The sequence below is a fragment of the Xiphophorus couchianus genome, chromosome 19 (genome assembly GCF_001444195.1).
Source record: "Xiphophorus couchianus chromosome 19, X_couchianus-1.0, whole genome shotgun sequence".
In the NCBI taxonomy this organism is placed as follows: Eukaryota; Metazoa; Chordata; class Actinopteri; order Cyprinodontiformes; family Poeciliidae; genus Xiphophorus; species Xiphophorus couchianus.
Window position 1 is genome coordinate 22,679,150 of NC_040246.1, and position 25,035 is coordinate 22,704,184.

At 39.6% G+C, this 25,035-nt stretch overlaps 1 protein-coding gene across 2 annotated transcripts; it reads right to left on the reverse strand.

Moving 5' to 3' along the window:
• Nucleotides 1-4,610: 4,610 nt before the first annotated feature.
• On the reverse strand, nt 4,611-24,509 carry kdm1a (lysine (K)-specific demethylase 1a). Of its 2 annotated transcripts, none has more exons than XM_028000574.1 (22): nt 24,446-24,509; nt 23,225-23,276; nt 21,818-22,111; nt 20,574-20,739; nt 20,338-20,471; nt 20,168-20,246; nt 19,989-20,081; nt 19,544-19,650; nt 18,770-18,851; nt 18,478-18,572; nt 17,734-17,751; nt 16,631-16,773; nt 14,573-14,663; nt 14,371-14,505; nt 9,948-10,021; nt 9,664-9,775; nt 9,448-9,580; nt 9,174-9,361; nt 7,832-7,946; nt 7,627-7,754; nt 6,506-6,652; nt 4,611-5,468 (listed from the first exon to the last, which is right to left on the reverse strand). In XM_028000574.1, the coding sequence occupies exons 2-22, from the start codon at nt 23,267-23,269 to the stop codon at nt 5,268-5,270; spliced, it is 2,580 nt and encodes an 859-aa protein (XP_027856375.1). In that variant the 5' UTR covers nt 23,270-23,276; nt 24,446-24,509; the 3' UTR covers nt 4,611-5,267. The 2 variants fall into 2 exon arrangements, with proteins under 2 accessions (XP_027856375.1, XP_027856374.1); XM_028000573.1 differs by having other exon boundaries at nt 20,574-20,742.
• Between the last annotated feature and the right edge of the window lie 526 nt (nt 24,510-25,035).

The following is a 25,035-nucleotide window of genomic DNA, read 5'->3' on the forward strand; positions in this document are numbered from 1 at the left end:
CTGGCAGATTATTTTATATGTAATAAGACATTTTTCCAAGTCATTAAGTGAAATAATCTGCCTGTGAAACTGGAATGGTTTCATGAATATTAAGGAATTATTTAATTAAAATAAAAACATGTTTGTTGCTGAGAAGTTACTTCAGTTAATTTTTATCTTATTTTAAGTATACTAAGGTATTTGCACCAGAAAGTAGAAAAAATACTTGGTAAGATTTTGTGGTTTTTTTATGTGTAACTCTGTTGAACGAAGGTCCTGCACTGCAAAAAGGCAAAATCTTACCAAGTATTTTAGTCTACTTTTTAGTGTAAATATTTTGCTGCACTTGAAATAAGATGAAACTAACTTACAAGTAACTTTTCAGCAAAATGTAGAGGCTTTTTTAAAACAAGTAATTCCTTAATATTGATGAAAAAGTTCTGGATTCATTAGCAGATTATTTTACTTGGAACAAAATATTTTCCCTTGTTATGATTTAATTTATCTATCAATGGAACTAGAACTTTTTCATTTATATTCAGGAATTATTTACTTAAAATAAGCCAATATTGTTTTCTAAAAAGTTACTCTTAAGTTAATGTTGTTTTATTTCAAGTGTACTAAAATATTTGCAGTAGAAATTAGACAAAAATACTTGGTAAGATTTTGTGTTTTTGCAGTGTAACTCATGTTTTATTTTTTCCATTTTTGGATTTGTGGCCAGGATGCTGACTTTACAGTCGAGCCATTCTAACCTCTTTTTTTTTTCACATCCAGAGTCTTTTCTGGTCCCTCTGTGTAAAGCAGCTCCTGGCGTGGCTGAAAGGTCAGAGGTCAGCGTCTAATCCTGTCTCTGTGTCTTGACTCAGGGTTTCTAAAAGCGGGAGGGAGACGTCGCCCCGGGTTGATTTAAACACACGGGCGGATCGAGTGTCTGGCGATCGTGTAAAGTTCCTCATCGTCTGCTTTTGTCATTTTCATCTGAATTTATTTTAAAGGCTCAGATTAAAAAACTTCCACTAATATTTGGATAAACGATCAGAAAGCGTCTCGGCTGAACATCGGAAACTGTTTTCTTTCTTGTTGGGTTTTCAGTGATCCCAAACATTCAGATTGGATTTTAAACAGATAAATCAGAAAATTATGCCAGATGATTGTTTATAGTTTCTCATTTAACCAAATATTACTGGGGGTTTATGTATATGTTTGAGCTTGTAGGTGCATTTTGAACCTAAACTCAAACTTTTCCTTTTCTTAAAATAACTTATTGCATTTTTTTCATTGAGCGTTTTTCGCTGCAAAAATCCAAAATCAAAAGTATTTTTTGTTTCTTGTGCAAATTGAACGAAGACAAAACTAAAAAGTAACTTTTCAGCAAGATATAGGGGGTTTTAAATAAATAATTCCTTAATATTTATTTAAAAGTACTTGTATCACATTTTTCAAGATATTTTATGTGAAATATTACCGTTTTAAATCAAGATTAAAGATTTTTTTTTGCCGAAAGGTTTCTTGTAAATTGGTTTTCTCTTAATTCAAGTTTACTAAAATATTTGCATCAGAAATTAAAAATATGTGGTAATATTTTAGTGTTTTTAAGGCCCAGTCGGATCATTTCAAACCCAAAATGGATCATTGTTTTCCTACGGATGGATGTGAACGTCTGTTCCTTTGGATCAGAACCCGGTTCTGGTCTCATGGTGACACATTGCTGGGATGTTTTGAAGCTCCAGTTTGGGATTAAATCCCCTGAAGCTGCTGCTGTTTCATGCCGGGTGTCAGGAATGTGAGTCGGAGGTTTTTGTGCGCCGTCGTCAGGACATTTCGCTCCACTTTTCCTGAAAGAATCCGTCAGAAACTCAACGTAACGGTCAGAAAAACTTCCTGTTTTTCCGGACGTGCTGTTTTTTCACCATTGCTGGAAAAAAAACAAAAAAACAGGGAAAACTGCTGCAAAATTACAGGAATCATAATCATTTGTTTCTTTTTTGTTTTTTTAACTTTGTGCCAAAATCATTCCACAGTATTTACGGTTTACATTTACCAACCCTCCATGCTGACGGATAATCTGTCTCCAAGATGCTGGATTACAGGGAGATGCTCACTCTGAGGGGTTTTCTATATCCGGTTTTGTTTCTTTGTTAAACAAAATGTTATTTTTGAGTCTATATTGGATAGATTTTATTTAAGGAGAAATGTGTAATTTTGTAAAGTGGGCCTTATTGTTGAACTATATTAAGTATTTGTCCATCTTGATTTTTTTTTTTTTTTATCTTCGTCGTTGCTCTTACACTCCTGGAGAGTCGGTTTTGTGTTCTGGTTGTTAAACATGAGCGTTTTTCTCACAGGTCAGAGAGGAGAGAGGCTTTCACTGGGTTTTTTTTAATTAAAAATGAAAGTTGTTGCGTTTTTAATCAGAGTAGAGCAGATTGTTTCTGTTAAAGTCGGATCGTTTGGTTCTCCAGTCTCAGATCTACTCTGCTTTCCCTCAGAAATTCAGGGTTTTTACATCTGATGAAAGCATTCAGATCCCTCCTCTCCTCACATATATATGTATATAAATGTAAATTGCGAAATAATCTAACAAGAAATGAGAATTAAAGGATGATATTTTTAACTGGATCCCTCCTCTCTTCCTCAGTTTTACACAAGACAAATTCTCTGAGTTATTACTGGATCTGAGTGGAGCCAGGTGGGCTGAATGAGGATGCTTTTTTATTTTTTACCCCTCTCAGCTTTAGATTTAAACAATGTGCATGTTTTAACCGTACCGCACTCTGCATGTAGGCCTCTTTAAAGCTGCCAACTGTACAGCAGACCATATGTATTCCAATAAAAATAAAAACCGACCTGTTTGCAACACGTCTGTGTTATGTCCACTTCTGTTTTTCTGCTTACTGTCGGGATCGGAGCGTTTATGCATGTGTGTGTGAGAGAGAGGGAGAACAACAGCTGACGGCGTGCAGAATAAGCAAGCAGGCAAATTGTTTGGGTTCAAAGAGGGAAAGCCACAAGCTGCTGAGGAATGCCGAGTCAGCACATAACGCCACTCTTAAAAACTGTACACCTCAATCTGCTGATCATCTCCTGTTCCCAGGGAACCCAGCCCAACCTGTTTCTGAACATCATGTTACCAGTCTGTGCAGAAGTATTCACACTGACTGGAAACCAGACTCATTTACTGGGATCTTATTCCAAAGTGAACGGAAAATGATTTTCTGCAGAACCAGAACCAAACATGGAGAAGAATTATTCAGCTTCTGCGCTCCACTAATCTGGGGGAAAAAACTCCCAGAAAACTGCAAACCAGCAGAAACAAATTCCTTTAAATCAAAGCTAAAACCCCTCCTTTGGTTCATAACTGGAACATTGATCAATAAATTTTGATTATTTTATTTCATAATTTACTCTATTGTTTTTATGATGTAAAACACTCTGAACTGCATTGCTGCTGAAATAAACTTGACCTAAATATTTAGTATAAAGCTAAATATGTAACTCAGAACTAGTGACATATTTAACTTGTAAGCAAAATATTTGGCAAACTCAGAGCTAAATAATTAGCCCCATAAAAACTTAATGAGCAAGCTAACTTTTTAGCTCCGAGTTAGCTAACATTGAACTATAACAGAGCTAAATACTTACACTTAATATTTAGCTCCATAAATATTTAATGAGCAAGCTAACTTTTTAGCTCCGAGTTAGCTAACATTGAACTATAACAGAGCTAAATACTTATACTTAATATTTAGCTCCATAAATATTTAATGAGTAAGTTAACTTGAGCTCCAACCTGACTATCTAGCTCCGGGCTAGCTAAATATTAACTTGTAAACAATATTTGGTTAGCTCAAAGCTAAACTTAATTTAGCTCCACAAATATTTAAGCGAACAATCTTCAAACTACTAGCTTGTGAACTAAATATTTAGCAAGATATTCAAAACTATTTAGCTTTATAAATATTTCATAAGCAAGCCAACTAGCTAAATATTTAGCTAGCACAGAGCTACTTATTTAATTAGCAAGCCAATTTTTTATGTTGCAAACCGAAATTTTGGCTAGGTAATTAAATATTTTGTTTGAAACTGACATCTACAAATAACATAAAAATATGGCAAAAAATTAACACCCACTTTTTTCTTTTGACAAGCTAAGTAACCCAAATTTCTGACTGTATATTTATGACACCCTTCACCCAAAATGAAGATACCTGAAGCCATTTCTGCTGCACTAATCTGTATTAGACAGTTCATCAGAAAAATAAGCTTAAAGCTGCGACTCAGAACAGACCGGTCTTTTAAGAAATTCCACAATACGACGCTTTAATGTTGGTCCTTTTTATTAAAAAAACATTTAATATTTAAAGAAAAAAGTCTCAACAACAAATAAACGTAAACTTGTAAAAGTTAGCAAAGATCTGATTTCTTTAAACAAAAGCACATTTGTTTTTAGCTCAGAGCCAAACTGATCCAAGCTCCAGGTTGAAGGCAAACGGCTCCAACATGTTCTAGTGTAACAGAAGGAAAAGTCTTCAGTTTCAGTGCAGCTGGAAATTTCCTCACATTTTAGGTTCAGAGTTCAAGTTGGAGACAAAAAAACTACATAAGGTCGAAAATGAATCATATTTACCTCAAGTAATCCCATTTCTCTGCTTTATTTATGATGGATTTACTATAAATCGGGTTTCTTCAGGGTTCCTACAACACTTCTGAGCTTTTCCAGACTCCAAATATTGGATGATTTCCATTATTTATATGAGATCTTATTAGGTTTTAATCAGTTTTCCATAAACACATCGCTGAAGCTGACTTCTAGATCTGTTATAAAGGACTATTCCGCAGTTTAAAACCTGGAGTGAATTATCTTAACTACAGGTTCTTTCCTTTAATTCAGTTTGTGATCAGTAACTTCTTTGCTTCACAGAAGTTTGTTCTGGTTCTAAACTAAAGCTAGATCTTGGCTCTGGTGTAAAAATAAACTGAAATGTCCCTTCTTTTGGTTTTACAGTGAATGTGTTTCTGTCAGTAACTCAAGGTTTAAGTACAGATCACCATCTGAATATGATGAATGAAAATGATCTTTTTTAGATAATGAGTCTTTTCCATTCTCATCCTGACTTGGAAAACCTATCAAATCAAATTTCAGACGGGTCCAAACTGCAGGAACCAAACAGAATCCCAGAATCCTGAATGAAATGAACCTCTGGAACGTTTTCACAGTCTTCATGTTCAACCCAGCTGGGTTTTGTCGTAATGCTTGAGCTACGCTGCGCAGCTTCGGCGGCGCCTCAGACGGCGGCGGCGGGCTGCGCCTGCTGAGGGTTGCTGGTGGCGGCGGGCGTGGCCTGTCGGGGCAGCGTGTACATGGCGCCCAGGAACTGGTCGGCGATCCGGCCGGCCTCGCGAAGGCCGCTCAGCAGGGCGCCGTGAACGGTGGCCGGGTAGTTTCTGATGGTGTGCTCACCGGCGAAGAAGAGCCGAGGGACGGGCTGAGGAGGGAAACGTTTACCAATTACATCAGTGCAGAATCAATGAATCAATAATACTTAATGTGACAAACAACAAAGTTGCTCATTACTGTGAAAATGTTAGCGGTTTGAAATTAGCAGTGCATCGATTGCAGATTTCTGGCCGATCTTCAAAAAACCTGATTCTGATTATATTTTCTAAAAAGTTGCTGAGTTGGCAGCAGTGAGGTAATTAATCGCGCTCTTAGACAAAACCTGCTGGTTTAACATGACTGGGTGATTTTTAGGCATTCTGGGTAAATGGGCTCGGTGGTTCAGATCAGTTTCAGGTGTGAATATCAGCCGATCTCTGAAAATTAAAGGAAATATGGGCTGATTTTTTGTTGTAATCAGTTCTAGCTGTAAAACATCAGATTGAGTCTGTTTGCAGGTGGATTTCGGTCTGGATTTGACTAGGCCGTCCCATCCTAGCATGAATATTTTTCAACCTAAACTCTGAATCGATTATTCTGATGATTATTCAGATTTAAAAAATTTGAACATTTTTCATTTAACCACCTGAGCCTTTATTTACAAACTAATAGAAAAATTCAAATATACAATTTGATTCCCTTTTTAAAAGAGAAAATAAATATTTTATTGTCTCTAAAATGCAACATCATCATTCCTCTTCATCTAAAAGTGTATGAGAATATTTGTACAGTTTTGGCTTAATTGTTTCTCTGAGTTTGTTTTCTTTGCATCGGTCATGCTCCAGTTAATGATTAATCGACTACTGAAGATTATTTAAAAAATCATTTAATCACAATCATTCGATTCAGTTCTGATAAAATACTAATAAATGTGACATTTTGTGGTTTTAACTTCAGAAAAGGGGAAAAGTTGAAAGTGTGAATACTTCAGTTTAGTAGTTTTAAGTGAGAACATAAAAATTTGCCCTGTTCACAGTAATCGGCATGGCAACAGTCCAACAGCTGGCAAACATCTGCTGGTTATTAACTGCTGGGATGTCACTCCTCCCTCTCCCAGTACTCCCAGTAAGCCCCGCCCCCTCCCACCTGTGAGGCTCCTGGGATGGCCGGGCCGGGCGTGATGGGCTGAGCCATCAGGTCGTAGTCGTTACCCGAAGAACCGGCCGCCACGTACGAGTACGAGCCCCTGGCCCAGGGGTCGGCCCGCCACCGCGTCACCACCGTTTCCTTCGGCTGCCATGGCAACAGACAACAACAACAGTTCAAAGACTTTCCATGATGCAGGCAGCGGTGAACAGCTGGACGGGGAGCAGCTCCAGCCCCGGCCTTCATGCGCATTCCTTCCTCCCACTTGAAACCAGAAGCAAATGAGTCGTAATGACGGCGGTTTGGACCCGGCTCGGTCTGAGAGGCACGACCGCGGTTCTGGTTCTGAGGGTCCGCTCAGAAACAAATTCCTCAGGAAATAGAGTCACATATGAAAAGGAAGGAAGGAGGGAAAACTGAATGTTCTGCCTACGGAGGCATGTACGGGCCAATATAGATGGAAAACAGAAAAAGGATGAAGATTTTTGGCATAAACTTACCAAAAAAAAAAGAAGAAAAAATTGGAAATTTATGAGCTGATAAGGCCAAAAAATTAACAGGACAAAAATTGTTTTTTTTATTAATTGCAAAAATTTTCCAGACAAAAAAAAATGGAATTTTTTTGTTTTAAAAGTAAAAGTATCCTACTAAAACTCAACTAAACGTTAAAAACATGTTAATAAAAAAAATGTTGGAAAGTAGGAAATTTGCTAAAATATACTCAGAAATTTTGACATTAATTTGAGAAGTGTTATAGAAAATAATCTGGAAATTTGTAAGTTTCAAAGTTGAAGATTTCTTAGAAAAAACTAAAATTTTGAGAATAATCTCAGAAAATTTCTAGAAAAAAAACTTTGGAGTTTCAAAAGTTTAAACTAAATGAAATTTCTGAGGTTAATGTTTTTTGTTTTATGTCTTACAAATTTTTTGACTTTTTGAGCTCAGAAATTTAAAAACAAAATTTTCTGGAAAATCTTTGCTATTCATCTGAATCTTCTTGCAAATTTTCACTTTTTGAGCAAAAGGTTTTTTAGATTTCTTCAAATTCCAGAGTTTTTTGGCAGGAACATACCGCGTTTTCCCCCTCTGTGGAAAAGGCCCTAGAATGGCGGCATATCTACCTGAGGCACGGCGCTGCTCCCAAATATCCCTTTGAGAATGGCGAGGCAGCGCCCGACGATGACGTCGTCGCTGATGTTCTCCATGATGCCGGCCGCCTCTCCGGCCATCAGGGCCAGCAGGATGGGCGCTGCAGGAGGAGCGGTCGGTTTCAGGTGAACACAGAACGTCAGCAGCCTGCAGAGCAAGAACATGATCTCATCTCACCTTTGTAGAGGTTCCAGAAGAGGAAGAGTTCGCCCCGGCTGGCGGTGGTGGAGCCGACGTGACCAAACAGGTTGACGCTCGGATCCCAGAAGACCCGGTCGAAGCACAGCACCACCTTCCAGCACAAACAAGCCACAAAACAACAAAAACTTCATTTAAAACAGGTTTTTTTCTGCAGCAGAGCAGAAAAGAGCTCCCTCTGCTGGGGAAACCAGGAGCAAGCAGCTGGGATTGCATAATAATGCAGCATTCTCTGCTGCAGCAACATTGGAGCCGGAGCGGGAAGGACAGCAGTGATGCAGAATGAGCAGCAGTGTACGGATCTGCCTCAGAGCAGAACCAGAACCGGTCCTGCCCAGATCATGGAGGAAAACTGAGTTACTAATTATTATTGCAGGATTTCTTCACGTTTCACTGTAAAAAAAAGAACTCAAAAAACTGCAAAGCACATCACAACAATAACTCAGTTCTTTATTAATTTATCATACTTGTTAAAAACAACTTTATCAATTTAAACTGGTGAATATCGGCTCCATCTTTTCCATCCTCATTCCTATACGGATCCCTGCTGGGGTCAAACTACTACAGGGCTTCAAAAAGAGCATTTTCCCTCAAACCGTTTATAAAAAGACGCAGAGGGAAGTAGTTAGATTGCTCATTAAATATTTAGAGAGCTAAATATTGCACATGCAATTCAACTTGCCGTTTCACATTAGACCTGCCCACTGGAACACTTTAAATCACTTCTTAAAACATTTTTTTATTCTTTAGTTTTTCCATAAGGTCTGACTTTGTAATTTACTTTCCCTGTTTGTTTTAATCTGTGTTTCATTCTTACATGTTTTACAAATACTATTAACGGCACCAAAGTGCTGAACATCTGTTTTTAAAGTGCTTCATAAATAAAATTGACATTGACAAATATTTAGTTCTAAACTATTTACTTTGAAGCTACATATTTTGTCAGCATTACAAAATATTTAGTTTCAAGCTAAGCTACTTAGCTCAAAGATAGCTAACCATTTAGTTTGAAAACTAAATATTTAGTGAAATATTTATGGCGCTAAATGGGTTTTTTTCTAAACTATATTTGGTTACGGTTGTGTAACCTTTTAGAAATATTCAAAGAGAATTTGCGATATTTTTTCCAAAAAGACGCGGAAAAAAATTCGCAGACAGATTGGGTATGATCGGCCCCCTGCAGGAGGGAGTTGGCATCACATGAGCCCGACGCTTTTCACCATTTTTGCAGAAGCTTTGCAATAAACTCACATTTATGCATGTGAGTTGCAAATAAACCATGTGATTTTATGTGATTACATGGACTGCTGAGACGTCTGACCTTGTTGAGGTTTCCAAAGCCCATCCTCTGAATGGCTGAGGTCTTCCACTCCGGAAGCGGTGGGACAAACTGGACGGCGGGCGGCTGCTGCTTCAGCACGCCCAGCGGCAGCGTGCACAGGACGGCGTCGCACTTGTATATGAAGGTCTGCGTGGTGGAGCGCGTGTTGACGGCGATGACCTCACATCCTGCAGCGAGACAAGATGGAAACCTGTGAATGCACATCTGGATGAAGTCAACTTCCTGTTTCGGTTTGTCGTGCGGAGGAACGTACCGGATGCCGTGTATCGGACCTGCCGCACCGCCGTGTTCAGCTTGATGTCCAAACCCTCGGCCAGCGCCACGGGGACGCACGAGTAGCCGTTCCGCACCGTCAGGTGGCTGCCGGTGAACTCGAAGTCGTCGTCCTGAGGAGGCGACACAGAGCAGAGTCACACACCGATAAAGTCCTGGGAACGCCGGTGAGCTGGCGGGTTGGACGTGTCGCTACCTGATCCCAATGCTTCAGAGACAGGGTGGAGAGGGGAGTGGCGTTGGCAAACTCAAGGTTGGCAAAGTGCCAGTCTAGGATCTGCCGATCCCGGGATGAAAGGTAAACATCGCTGTGGGAAAGAAAGAGAAACACGATGTAGAGACGACTGCATTCCACACCAACAACGCTGCTGCTAACGTTAAACTACTGATAAACTACGATACAGCAGTAAAAACATGAAGTTACATTATTGATAAATGAAAAAGCTTAACCAGAGTGAGCAGCAGTGAGAGGTGTTTCACCTGGGGGGGTTGGCCTCCAGCTCCTGCAGCTTCTCCTCCAGCTTCACCTGCATCTCTGCCAACTCATCGTACTCCTACACAACGACACAAACGGCCGCACTCATTATTACTATTTAGCACCAATAATATGAGGCTGATGCATCAAAACAGCAACTTTCCTGGTAGGAATAAATACTAACACACAGTATAAAAGCTGATAAAACTCCTCTTTAAACCAGTAGAGAGACATTCTGGCACACAGAGGCAGTAGAGTCGTGTGTTTGTCAGGAAAGTATAAAAGTATCAACGGTTTACTCCTGCAACCTTTGCCATGTTTCATCAATATTTCATCTGAAACTTCTCCATTCATCTTTGGAAAATAATTGAAGCTTAAAGACTGGATGGAGAACAACAAAAAAGAGATTTTATAAAACACTACAAACTCCCTCCAGGCCACCAGGGGGAGTGTGGAGAGGCAAATATGCTGATTTCATATGTGTGTGTAAAATCTTTACTCCATCTTTCTTCAGGAAATCACATTAAATTCCATCTTTACTGAGAATCTGCTACCATAAGATTTGATGGTTGACTCCCCCTAGTGGCCTGGAGGAATTTCGTTTTGGCAGAGAGTTTGCAGCGCTTCAAACTTGCTTTTTATCCCTTAACCTGCAACAGAACGCCCGCGTGTCGTCCTTCCATTGTATTTTCCAGGTGGAGGGCAACTGAAGATTTTTTTGCCTCTACTTCCTGTTGTCGCAATGTTTGTCATTTTGCGATTGGAACATTTTCTGTTGAATAAATTGTCCCCAGAGGTTTTTGCCATAACGATAATATTGTTGATTTGGGACCATTTTCCAGTAATATAATGGTAATAATGGCATAATAATGCAAGACCATATTCTCAAAGATCAATAAACCTTAAATTCAAATGAACATTTGACGGGGTTTCAAGATGGCGGCTTTAATGACAGTCGGGACGAGGGGCGCGACAAGGCAGTCTCTCTTCGTTGGCTAAATTTGCGATGAGTATTAGTGATTATTTTTTAAAGCCGTCTGAGAACAAGCCACCGTGACGGAGACGACAGAGGAATCGAGCGGAGAAGCTAATGAGGCTACTGGTGGTTTGGCTAGCGAAAAGGTTAGCGACTCTGGGAGAATGGATCCGGCTCTTCAGGAGGTGATTCGTGCGGTAACCGAAAACCTTACGAAAGTTTTCGAAGACAAATTAAGGAGCCAGCTTGATCCGATCTCGAGATTTATGCCTGATTACCGTGAGCAGCTTCAAGAACACGAGAAGCGCGTCACAGAGACAGAATCCCGCATCTCCACTCTGGAGGACGAAACGGCTCCTATCGTCAACAGGCTGAAGTCACTGGAGAAGCAGGTGAAAAAGCTCACGGATCATATGGATCATATGGACGACATGGAAAATAGGGGCAGGAGACGAAACATCCGCATAATTGGGCTCCGAGAGTCTGCGGAATACGCGGAAGGGAATGACCCCGCTTTACTCTGTGAGAAGTGGCTCCCAAAAGTGTTAAACATCCGAACGGAGGCCGGGAAGCTAAAAGTGGACAGAGCTCACCGCACCGGAGGTCCAGTTCCCGCCGCTGACCAAAGGCCGCGTCCAGTCCTGGTCAGGCGGCACAACTACCGCGGATCATGCGCGCCTCTTTGGAGAAGGGCAGGAATGGGCAACCCCTGGAGCACCACGGTGCCCCTGTGATGACCTTTCAGGATTTCTCAGCGGCTGTTGCACAGAAGCGTAAAAGCTTTGATGGCGTTAAGAAGCGTCTGAAAACCGCGGGTGCCAACTACAGGCTCCTTTACCCCGCCAGGCTTAAAGTCACTCACCGTGGTACTACAAGGGCATCAGAACCCAGCTGAGGTTGAACGATATCTGGATCAGCTTAAATAAGCCCTGCTGTCAGCGCCATGGGTCACAGAGGTTCTTCGTTCTGCTGTTTAATACGCCTATGTGAACTCAAACTATTGTGATGAATAGTATTCTTATGCAGAGACATTATGCTTGTCGTCATATGTTATTTTTTTTTATAAAATGGGTAAATAATGGGTCATATTATCCAAGCGCCGGCCCCCTTTTCTTTTCATTTGTTGTTGCTCTTGATTTAGCTAAACAAGTGACTGTTTGTTGCCAGAAGACCTGCTGTCAGGTTTAAACACTTGCACTTCACCGTTTGGAGGAGAAATAGTGTATCTGTCAGGCAATGTTTGTTGGCAGTTAGTTAGTTTCACTGCTTGTTATATGTTATTCCAGCTCTTTTTAAAATATAGTGGGAGGGGGAGGAAGAGAGAAAAATGTTCGACTTCATTACACCAAGAAACTACAGTATGTATTATCCATGCGCCTTTTTATGTGTCGCTAAATGCTATTATGTCAGTACTTAATGTTTGTACATGGAATGTTAATGGCATTCACACACCTCTTAAACGGAGAAAGGTCCTAACATATCTTGAAAGGACAAATGTTCAAGTAGCTTTGTTACAAGAAACCCATATGGATGCTAAAGAACATGCAAAATTGCAACAGGGTGTTTTCAATCAGGCCTTCTTCTCCTCCTTTACATCTAGAAGTAGAGGTGTCATCATTCTGATCCGGAAAAATGTACCATTTAAATGTATAGATTGCATAAAAGATACTGGTGGGAGATATATTATTGTGAAGGGTATTATGTTTGGGGAGGAGATTTCCTTTATGAACGTTTACTTTCCCCCTGGCCAACCAGGTACATTTCTAATGTCTGCTTTTACAAAACTTGTGGAATTGAACATCAAGAATACAATTGTGGGCGGAGATTTTAATTGCCATCTCTCCCCCTTCATTGATAAATCCCCAGCTGGCAAATGTCGTATCTCATCTCAGGCCAAAATGGTCTCGACTCTGTGCGAGGAGTTGGCATATGTTGATGTGTGGAGGACGCAACATATAGCAGATAAGGAATTCACATTTTTCTCCAAAGTACATTCTTGTTATACAAGAATTGATTTTTTTTTTGTCCCCAGGCAGTTCCTACCATCAGTCATTTCCAGCTCAATCGGCAACATAATAATATCAGACCATGCGCCTGTGTACATTAAATGTAACATAGGAACTGAAGTCAGTCGATCAAGACGGTGGCACTTTGACTCCTCTATTTTATATAATGGAAAATTTAAAACCTATTTTGCAGAGGAATTCAAACATTTTCTTTCAGTTAATGCAGGATCCACCGATGATCCATCATTACCTCTAAAGCTTATTGCAGACGCCTCATTACTACTTTTACAAATGGTAAAAGACGCAGGCAAGCAGAACAAAGATTAATTCTGGAATCCAAATTGAAGAAGGCTGAGCAAGTCTATCGAGTTGGACCCACCACGGAGAAACTCAAAGAAATTCAGACTCTCCGCTCAGCACTGAACTGCCTGCTAACAAACGAAGCAGAGAAAATGAACATTTGACACTGGAACTGGAAGACATTTTAAATATTAAAAATAAATAAACAAAAACAACAAATAAAATTATTTATGAAGTCTCTCTAAACAAAACTGACTGAAGACTTTTGTCTGAGAGAAAAGAGGAAAACAATAAATCACGCAAATGGAAATTATTAAGCTCTTTTTAATTCATCATATGATTCACTGATTTATTGCTATTGAGAGAAGCTTCCCACAGCATGATGCTGCCACCGCCATGCTTCACCTTGGGGATGGTGTGTTCAGGTTCTTTCACAGATACTTTTAAATGTTTCTTTGTTTTCATTCATAACAGAATCTTTTTCTCTACCTTCTGTCATTCTGTCACTTTAAAGACGTTTCAGGCCGAGTCGAGCCGCAGTTCGGAGAGCCGTGCCTGAAACCAGGTGAGGGTGTGTGGTGAGCCCACGCCCACACAGCTTCATGTCATGCAGAAACGGCTGACTCAACCTTTTTGTCCCTCCAGTGCAAACTGGAAGAACCGTCCAAAGGTCAGGACAAGCTGCAGCGGAGACACGGACTGTGGGAGGAATCCCAGGAGAGAGCCGCGGTCTCGCTCATGGAGGAGCAGTAAATCCACTCAGCTACACAGACTCCATCCGCCTCGCTCAGAAAGTGTAAACAGATCGTCAGACATGAGGGCCAGCGGAGCGCGATGCGAAGCCTTGAAGTGGTTTCAGTCTCTGGTTCAGATAGCAGCTGTGTTTAAACCACACAGAGAGCCGCGGTGGAGGTGATTTATCCGCACCAGAAATAAAACACCAACATTCCCTAATAATACATCCAAGCAGGAGACTAAACCACTTAAAACGGCTGTTCTGGGTTCTTAGACAGCATGGCATTAACGTCCTCTGAGCCGTACATCCTGATCTGCTGGTTTCTGCTCTAATTCAGATACAAACTACCAACACGACCAGCTTTCCTCCTGCAGCTTCAGGGCATCTATCCACTGATGTCACGGCGTTACCTTGCAGAGCGCCGTCAGGTCGCGGTGTTTGCTCTTCACCAGGAACTCAGCGGTGATGTCTCTGGGCGGCTTCACTTCGCTCGCTTCCTTATACTGTTGGTGGAGCTCCTTGACGCGCTCCTTAGTGGAAACCATCTGAGAGGAGAAACCAGGCGGTTAGATCAGACTGCAGAGCCGACGGATGCTAGCCGCTGATGCTAACCTTATTGAGAAGATCCCTCAGCTCTTCCTGAGTCTTAACGATCTTCTTCCAGTGTTCAATCTGCTCATCTTTAACGTGTTTCTCCTGCAGCCTGCACACACACACACACACACACACACACACGAAGAGATATTTCACGTACTTCTAAAAGTTCTTCACGTTTTCTGATATTTCATCCACAAACTTTTGTGTATTTTTATAACATTTTTAGATTATATACAATCATTTCAACAGAAATATCTGAAAAGTGTGGAGTGCATTTATATTCTTTGTAGAACCAGGTTTTACTGCAATACCAGGTGTTTTAGGATTCATCTTTACCAACTCTGCACATCAGTGAACATCAGTGTTCAAGTCTTTCTACAGAATCAGCTAAACTTTGACTAGGCCATTCTAGACCATTCATATCCTTTGATCTAAACCAGTAGTGTCCACATGTTTTTGTCACGTGGGCCAAAATTGTAAAGTCATAATTACTTTCAGGCCAAAGGAATATAATTTTAAAAACAATTGAAAAATCACAAAGAATTTATATAAATCAATCTTTTGTCTCAGTAAAGAACTAAGCACACAGTAACTGAAATAATTCATAATTTTTTGTAAGAAAAGGATGTGTAGTTTAATATTCCACATACACACTTTTTCCGCTATTTACAACTGCGGCATTTTGTGAAAAATAGATATCCCACATTTCCTGAACTGCCTGAAGAAACAGCTCTGGATAAAATCATAGATATAAACATCCATCAAAGGGGGGCGATTAAAAAGATCTATACCATACTGCTAGATCTACAAACTCCTTCTCTCTCCATTATTAAGTCGCATTGGGAGAAAGATCTTGCAGTTACATTAACAGATGAGCTCTGGCAATCCATTCTTCACAGGGTACACTCCTCTTCTATATGCGCTAGACATGGGCTCCTTCAGTTCAAAGTCCTGCACCGGTTGCATGTCTCTAATGAAAAGCTAGCTAAGTTTTATCCAGGGGCTGATCCCTTATGTAACCGATGCGGGTCAGAAGTCGGCTCCCTCATTCACGCTTTCTGGGTTTGTTCAAAACTTCACACCTATTGGACATCTATATTCAATACATTCTCAGAAATATACAATGTTAAATTTGGACCTTCTGCTCTAACTGCAATTTTTGGAGTCATACCCCCGAATATTTTACTTTCCAAGTATAATTCAAATACAGTAGCTTTCGCTACGCTGATTGCGATGAACAGTGGCTTTCAGAGCTCATGAGGTTTTTGCATTTAGAAAAGATGAGGTGTACACTGGCAGGTTCAACTGCTAAATTTATCACGGCATGGCAGCCGATTTTACAATACATGGAAACATTCAAGATGAGTACCTCATCGTAACCAAGCTACTGATATTTTCTTTTAGTTAGCTGTGAACAAATTATTGCATTTTTGTCTATTTTTGTGTATGTGTGTGTTTTTTAAACTTTTACTTTATTTTTGATTTGGTTTGTTTTTTGTGTGTGTGTGTTTGTGTTTCGTGTAAGGGTTATGTATGTTAAGAAGGACAGCGTTGTATAAAACCTGAATGCTGTAAAGAATATGCTGTGAAAATTGATAAATAAAGTATATAAAAAAGAAAAGGATGTGTAAATCAATAAATAGCCAAAAATATAAAAGGATTCAACAAATTTGACCAATTCAAAAGAATGGCACCTAATTTGCGAATCTTTTTTGGCTCATTTGGTTAGAAAACAAAGAGAACAGGATTTGGGTCCCTTTTTGATCATATTGTATTTGGCAAAGTTTAATAAATAAATGAAAAGCAGATTTGGGTGCTTTTGGAGTCAAAGTCACTAAACATGTTCCTGTTTAATGTTAAATTAAAAAGAATCCAAAAAGTGTGGTTATTAAAAGATGTATCCTTTGTACTACAGCAAACATTTTCCACTACAAGATTTTAATCAGTTTGTAATAATTTTTCACTAATTGAAAACTAATAAAGTCTCTGTGAGTGAGCCGCTTGTTTCAGCAGTAATGCACTAACGCACGCTGCTCAATCCCAGTGCCCCCAGTAAGTCTGTGTGGTTCTTACTGGATGACCACCTCCAGCGCCTGGCCCAGTGAAACCGGCTTGTTGTTGAGGAAGTTGAAGTCCAGCTGGTGGCTGAGGTAGGAGGTCGCCTCCAGCAGCCGGTTGAACTCCTGCTCCACCATCTCGTCTTTTTCCTTTGGAACCTGAAAGAAAACACGAAGCAACACGACTCAGGATACGAGCATCAATAAATCTGAAATATTTACACCATAACCCTTTAAATCTATGTTAGTATTATTGGTAGTGAAAGGTTTTCCACACTGACAGACGTCAGTTATTTTATTTCTTATCCGTTCTTCAGTTCTCTTTGCCTACTTCCTGCTGTCAGACGGGCTCTAAGTGAAACGATGATTCTGCAGGTCAGGCAGTAATCAGGCCTGTTAATAAACGTTTCTGGATGATAAATTGTCCCAGAAATTATTTCAATAAATGATCATGTTGTTGTTAAGTATAATGCAGGTTTGTCCAAAACAGACTTTAATTTGATAAAAACACTGAAAACTGGAAGATATTTTAAATGGCTAAAATAAATAAAATGACCAAAACCAATAAATAAAAAGAAAAAAGTTAATTTATCAAGCTCAATTTAATTTATTATGCAATTAATTGAAGATGTCGATTGATTAAGGAGCAAATTCTGTTTCCACACAGATCAGGTTTGCTTGTGTGGCTTCATTTAAAATTTACTCATTGTTTTTAATCCAAAATTAAAATATGTTTGACAAAACAGTAAACATCTGTTTTTCCAGAAAACATGGCCTTTCCCTCAGAATCTCTGTAAACATCGATTATTCTCTTATTAGCATGCAGCGAGTCGCACTCCATGCTAGTAGAAAACAAGTTAAACACACAATGTTTCAGGTCGTCAAGCTCTGCAGCTGGATCACCGAACTTCTCTACTGTCAAACTTATCTGAGAGTTGCCTCTTTATTTAAAGTCATTATTTATATAAAAACATTTTGTCTGGAAAATCCTCAAATTAAAGCTGCTGCTTGTTTCTGGTCCTGCATGTTTGTGAAATGGTTGCATGGCAAATGGTGAAAATCTTCATAATTTAACAATTCAACATTACGATTAGACCATGTAAATAGAGATATACATACACTGGTGCACCGTTCACCCTTCAGCAGGACAAGAGGGAGGGAGAGAAAACAGAAACATGTTGAATTAAAAACATTAAACGTTCAGCTCAGACAAAGCAACAGGATCAGTTTCACACATGTTCAAACATGTCCTGTTAAACAGAAAAATCACTGAAAAGTTCATTCCACCAAAAAAAGACGAAAACTACAATGATACTTAGCAGCTGATAAATCTAAGCATTGCACTGGGAAGTTAGGTGGGAGGAAGAACTCCCATTTAACAACCTGTATGGAGATTGGAATTCATTTTGCAGAAGGAATTGGTGCCAATATCTGATTTAGTCACCAGCTGGACTGGACTGGAAGCAGATAATCTATGGGACGAGGAAGAAGAGACACCAGACGAGACGAAGGCCGCCGCTTCCTCAGCAGAGCCACAAGCGGATTCAGCTGATTAAGTTCCTGGTGCCAAAGGAGGCCAGACCAAGTACTGAGTGCAGATCCTCCACTCTGCTCAGCAAGACCACATTTCTCCAAAAATAATCAAAAATTATTTTTACTGGTTTAATATTCAAAGTTTGAGTTTTTACAACCTTTAGGCCAGAATCATCATGAAAACAATTTGTATAAAACATCATTTTCACTTTTTGACTGAATTTCTAAAACAAAAAATGAACTTTTCACTGATTTTCTGTCTGGATGAGTTGGGATTTTGGGGTAACATGCGGGCAGGGGGGTAGCTTGTGACTGTGATGTCATACTCACAGCCTGGCCGTTGGCTTCATACAGAGGACACTTCTGCTTGATCTTAGCCAGCTCCATGTTAACCTGCTTACTGACCACCGCCATGGGATTCCCTCCTGATTAACACAACAAACTGTTACAAACAGCTCCCCCTGCTGGAGGATCCTGTAACTGCAGGAACTAGATGTAGTTGCAGTAAAACAGGGATGTTAAAAAAACGAATCGTTGGCATCGTTAAGGTTCCTAAGATCAACTCAGTGGAATAAAAAGGTTGAGAAAAGCAGGAAGTTTTCTGCTGTTCAGAGATTCTTACCCAGTCCGGTTACCACCATGGCTCCCAGATCGGCTACATAGTTTCCCTTCCTGAACGTGGCGACTCTTCCTCCCACACGGTCCTGCATGCAAACAGTGTGAGAAAGAGATTAAACTGAAAGTTTGTTAAAATCAGACGCAGCAATTTTCACAAAGTGCTTTGGGTTCAAAACAGATGGAAATTAAATTAATTGTTAATTTAATACAAAGAAATTCAGAAAAATAAATCAAACTTGAAAAGGAAGCATATTTATTTAAAATCATAACAGAAAGAACCACAACATATTATTATGAAGTCTAAATAGAACATCCAGGATTTTGTGATTGTTTTGCAAATAAAACGCTCATAAAAAATATTTAAATTATGGATGACAGTAAATGTGACTTTTTGTTACACACAGTACCGTTTATGGACTGCAACTTGACATGAAGTAAGTCTGAGGCAGCAGTGTAGTGCAAGTAAGAAATACTGCCACCTGCAGGTGAGCGTTAGCATTACATAAACCCAACGTTTGAACATTTTTGTCTGAAAAATTAGCCAAAAGAAAAGTCACAAGTATGCAGAAATGTGTTGATTTTGCATAACTTCATGCAAAAAACAGAAGGGTTAGAGTAAAATAGCAGTGAACACAACCGGACAGAAAACTATTTCACATTTCTAAAACTTGGACTTTATAGATAGAATCTAAAACTGACCGTGTAATATAAATAAAAATAGTATTGGACAACAATAAATGTAAAAATAATTGACTGATTTAACTAATAAATGACCCACCCTGGCTTCCAGAACCGTAACGTCCATCCCGAAACTCTGCAGCTGTCTGGCTGCAGCCAGGCCGGAAACGCCGCCGCCGATGATGATGACCTTCCCCGTCTTCTTCGCTGCAACAGAACCAGAGGCGTGTTAAACTCTGAATCAGTTTGGATTTTTAGTGAGGTTGTTGTCAGTGTAGTGCATGATTATTGTCCAAGAAGGAAAAAAATAAATCAACTTTTTAAGGCAGCAACAGAATCTAAAACATAGATGTAGTTAGAAGTTAATAATTCTGATCAACTAAATAGATGAAGTGAAAATAAAAGGTGAATTTGTTCAGAGGGAGATTATGCAACTACAGTAAAAACATGAGATTATTCTAAAGCTTTGTTCTCAATAACAGCACCAATCATGTTGTTGGTAAATACATATCAGATTTTAAAGTATCCGGGGGAAATGGACTCACTGGGTAAAGGCTTGACTCTCTTGTAAATGCCGAAGTTAATGAGACCGTGCCTCTCTAAGTAGCTGTGAACTCTGTGAACCAAAACCGTATCGCCTGGGAAAAAGGAAAACATCAAATATGAGATTTTCTTCTTGGATAAAAGAAAGAGAAATAAAAAATGTATATTTCTGACGGCTTACTGTTGTACGGGGCTTCAAGCTGCTGAACAGTTGCCTCAAAGGTGAGCTGAATCTTCGGGTTGTCCAGCCACAGCTGGATCTGAGAGGGATCAACATGAGACAGTGATGTATAAAAGCTGCTGCTGCGTTTCTGTCCGGAAGCAAAAGGAGACGGGCTGGAGGCGACGTACGGTGCGGTTGCGGATGTACAGAAAGACCTTCTGCGTCTGCTGAGGGCCACTGATGATGTCGGGGAAGCAGGCGGCTTCCTGGGACGTCATTCTGTCGTGAGGAAGGCGGCTCTGGAAAGCAGCTCCTTCCAGACCTAAAGACGACGCTGCGGTTCACTTTAATGCTAAAAACATTCCCGCTAAACATCTTCTGAGTTCAAACAGGACAGGTGAGTGTATTCTTGTGTTAGACTCACCTGATGGTTCTTCAGGTTCGCTGTCGTTCTCCTCCTCAGGAGGCGGCGCTGGAGGAGGGATGACCTGCTTCCTTTCCTTCTCCGCCTTGGCGTTCCTCTCCTCCTCAGAGTAATATTCATCCTCGGACAAGTTGGCCAGGCTTTCGTCCATCTCGCGGTACTCCACCTGCAACAGTAGGCACAATAAAAGCACCATTAAAACCGGCATTCCAGACGGCCACCGCGGCCTTTACTCACGCTCCTGAAAAGAGCTAAGAGACAAAAAGAAAAGACCTGAAACTGAAAAATTGTTTAAACAATAAGAATGACTTGAATCAGAAAAAAATATTTAATTGTGAAAGTGATTTGAATTTTTACAATTATTTATAAACTGAAACAAAATATTGAAACTGAAAAAAAAAATTTAACATGAAAATTATTGGTTGAGTCTGAAATAAAACCTGAGATTTGAACCTAAAAAAGATTTTTTGGAATAAAAAAAAAGATTTAAAACTTTAAAAATGTTGAATCCAAATAAAACTATTGGAAACAAAGATCATTTTTAAACTAAAAAGATCTGAACCTAAAAATGTATTTGAAATTTTAAACTGGAAAAAAATAATTAGAAAAATAAAATGTAATTGCAAAATAATCCTTTAAGCTTTCCCTGCGACAGACTGGCGACCCGTCCAGGTGACCCCGCCTCTTGCCCGAAACGTAGCTGGAGAGGCAGCAGCTCCTCCCGACCCGACTGGGGACAAGGGTGTTAGAAAATGGATGGACGGATAGATGGATCTTTAAAAGCTGAACAAATATTTGAAATTAAAGAAAATAATTTTTCAAAACAACAAAAATAGTATTTGAAACTTAGAATCATGAAAATAAAAAAACTCAAAACTACAAGGATTGTTTTCAGTTTTACATATGAAAACGTTGCGCAGAAGCAGAATACATTTTGATTAATAAACACATCAATACGGCGAGGCCATCTTCCCTCAGCCAGGGCGACAGGTCAAAGGTCAGACCTCATGATGTCAGGCTTGCCCAAAATACAGAAACACAGCTTAAACTTTGAGTTGAAAAGGCGACGACAGTGAAACCTAAATGCTTAAAGCAGGGGCCTCAAGCTGTAGCCAGCAGTGGCGGCGGGTCTGCTTCAACACACCTGAATAAAGAATCGGGACATTAGCAGGAGTCATGGCTGCATGTTCAAAAGAAGATTTAATCTATCCATCTTTACAACTTCAGAACCCTAAAATGTTTACTTTTGCTCGCTTCCGCCGACTCGTTCTGCGGACTTCAGCCGAGTCAGCGTCGGCGCCTGCAGGCCCTGACTGGTGGGGGAACGGGGGCCCTCGGGGCTCCCCGCTCGGGGACGATCTCTCCTTCTTCTTCGGGTCCAGCGGCCCAGAGGCCGAGGCGGACGGCCCGCTCTGGACATCGGCTCCCAGCGGCCGTTCGCCCCCCGCTGCTCCCACAGAAGATGAAGAGGAGGAGGACGAAGAGCCTGCATCTGATTTCTTGCTAGACAGCATAATGGAAGACGATGGCGGCCTCTCCTGAACAACAGACGGATATGATTATATGGACACCCAGCAGCAACAATGACAAGATAACTGTGAAAAAGACGATTAGAGTGAAATGAAAGAAATTTAAAAGTTTTAAAACGGCTTAAATAAAAAATATTTCAAAATATTTGATGAGAATGACAAAGTGTGAGTTGCAGGCATAGAACAACAAAATAAGTACTTTTGCACGGCATCTAATCATATATGTGCAAAAAATTATAATTTGCAACATTAAACAAAAATCAAATCTAAATCCAACCAACATCTCCCGCTATATTCAGACCCTGAGAACAAAGACATCAATGTGATAAGATTTTGAGTTGATTTTAGACCAACATTGTTCAGTGAAAAGAAAATAATTTATGGATTAAAATGTTCTTATGAATAAAAACCTGGAAACAGTGGCGTGCGTTAGTATTCAGCTTTACAGAAAGTATTTTTTATCACCTTCTTCTGAATCTCAGTCATGTTGGACGGAAGTGAGGCTGCTCAATGTTAGAAAATCATTTAATGGCGATAATATTGGTAAATATTCTACGATGATATCTGCCTGTTTTTTCCTCCCCTTCTCATCTGTGTTTCTGTCACTCTGCACATTAGCTCCTCTGCTAAATATTACATTAGCAAAGAAAAATGCAAACTAGAATTTATTACCAACAATTACTGAACTCAAAACTGCTCTTAATTATATGAATATTGCAGAAAATTGATCTTGCAATGGCAATGTATTGTGCATTATTTTATTCCAACTCATATTTCTGCACTATTTTGGAAATATTAAAGTCACGCACAACAATACAATTATGAATAGAGTTCAGGGAAAATATGAATAAAGTCAGGATTTAATTCAAATATGGATAAGCAGAGATATATATGTTTATAGTTTTCAACAAGCAGCAGTAAAATCAGATATGAAACAGAATAATGTCAAATTAAAGGTAATGAGATAACCGCTCTACTGTTTGAAACCATAAATACACAAAATACAATGTAGGTTTGAGAAATACATCGCCAAATAATAACACTTCACTGGATGATAGAAACGATGTACAGTGCGTATGGGAGTGATGGTTTTATGAAATGAAAGCTCCAAGGTACAGTAACCTTGTCTTGTTTTACCCATTTCTCCGTACACCTGGTAATATCCATTCAAACACTACGGGACGAAGACAGAACCAGAAATATGGTTACACACACAAACTGAACAACACTGTCGGCCTTTAATAAGACACTTTGTTCAAGACAAGCTAACAAAGTCAGAAAAAACAACAACACCCGAAACGTCACTGACAAAACGGCAAAATGTTTGAGACAATTTGGTCAGGATATCTGAAAAAAATAAACATGTTTTCCTGTGTAATCAGCTTTGTACGGAAGAGGATCAGGACCAGTGAAAAATAAAAAAATCAATTCTGACTTTCCACTCCACATCCCCTACTCCAACATCTCTCTGCCCAGGTTTCTAACCATTAGGCCACACAAAGAATAAAAGAGGAGCAGCAAAAACAAGCGAGGTGGATTAGCACCAACAATTGTTGGTGTCAACCATGACATGTTATTGTGGAATATCGTCTCTGCTGCTAGCAGCTGTTAGCATGTCATAACAATCAACTGTCATACAGCTGCAGTGTTCAGTCAGAGGCCTCTTCAGATTCGTAGCAAGACCAACTGCTACTGGAGACCGTTCCTGCCCAAAGTATCACCATCCACGACCTCTTTCATACTTGGATGATGAGTTATTTAAAAAATTGTTCCCTTTTAATTAAATGAAATATTTTTTAATTCAATTTCAGACATTTTACCATTTTGCACATAGTTATGAGAATAAAGTTAATATTAATCTATGTCCTAGTTTACTGATCCTCTTCCGTAGCTTTGTCATTAATCATCACTAAAATAGCCTTTCCTAGCTCCCTATTTTTATTATTATGTTGGTTCAATGAACTAACGTCAGCTAGCAATGGATGCTAGCACCGAAAGATGGACCCTGCTAGCGCACACAATAGCTTTGTTACTAATAACGAGCAACATTTACAACATATTGGTTAGATTTCATAATCTAAGAACCAAATTAAACTATACAATAAATTTCCAATACGTCTAGTCTCTTATTGTAAATGCATCCCGTTAAAATGACCAAAGAAGACCATGCTTCGTTAGCTCAGGCTAACAATGAGACGCAGCTAGCAGGTGCGCAGGGTTTGCATAATAACAGTTTTGTCCTAAATACATCCCATTAGAGAGCACTAAACTGTTCATTTATTATTAACACATCAAACTGAAAGCCAAAGATTAATAATGGCAAAATAAAATTAAAGACATTACCTGTCAATCCTCCAAAAATATCAACACAAAGACGTTACAGATGCAGGTTTTTCAAAGAACTCTTCCGTGATTGGTGGATAACAAAAACGTTATGCAATGCCACTCAGATATGATTGGCTGCCGAAACCGTCGATGAAAAGAAGGCGGGGTTTACCAGATAGACGCTTGTCCGTTTTTGTTAAAGCCAGTCTGCATGGGCCATACGAAAAACGATCCCCCCCCCACACTCTTTTCTAACAGCTGGTCTGAATCTATTATTTTAGGTTGATTTTCATCAATCTGAGAAAACGGATTCAAGCGCCACTGGAACTGACGTCGATGTGGAAGAACAGAGATATAAGATTTGACGCCCCAGTTGTACCTCAACGTCGCCGCCATATTGTGAGGGGCATGTTTGTAGAAACTGTGATACAAAGCGGTATAAGATAGTTCCGTTAAAATGGGGTGAGTAGAGGTGGGTAGAGAACCCAAAAACTGTCCTGACATAAGAGTAGCACTATTTCAGCATATTGTTGTTCAAGTAAACCATATTTGGTAAAACAGCTACCTATCAAAACATTTGATTTAATATTTTAAAATTATGTCATCAT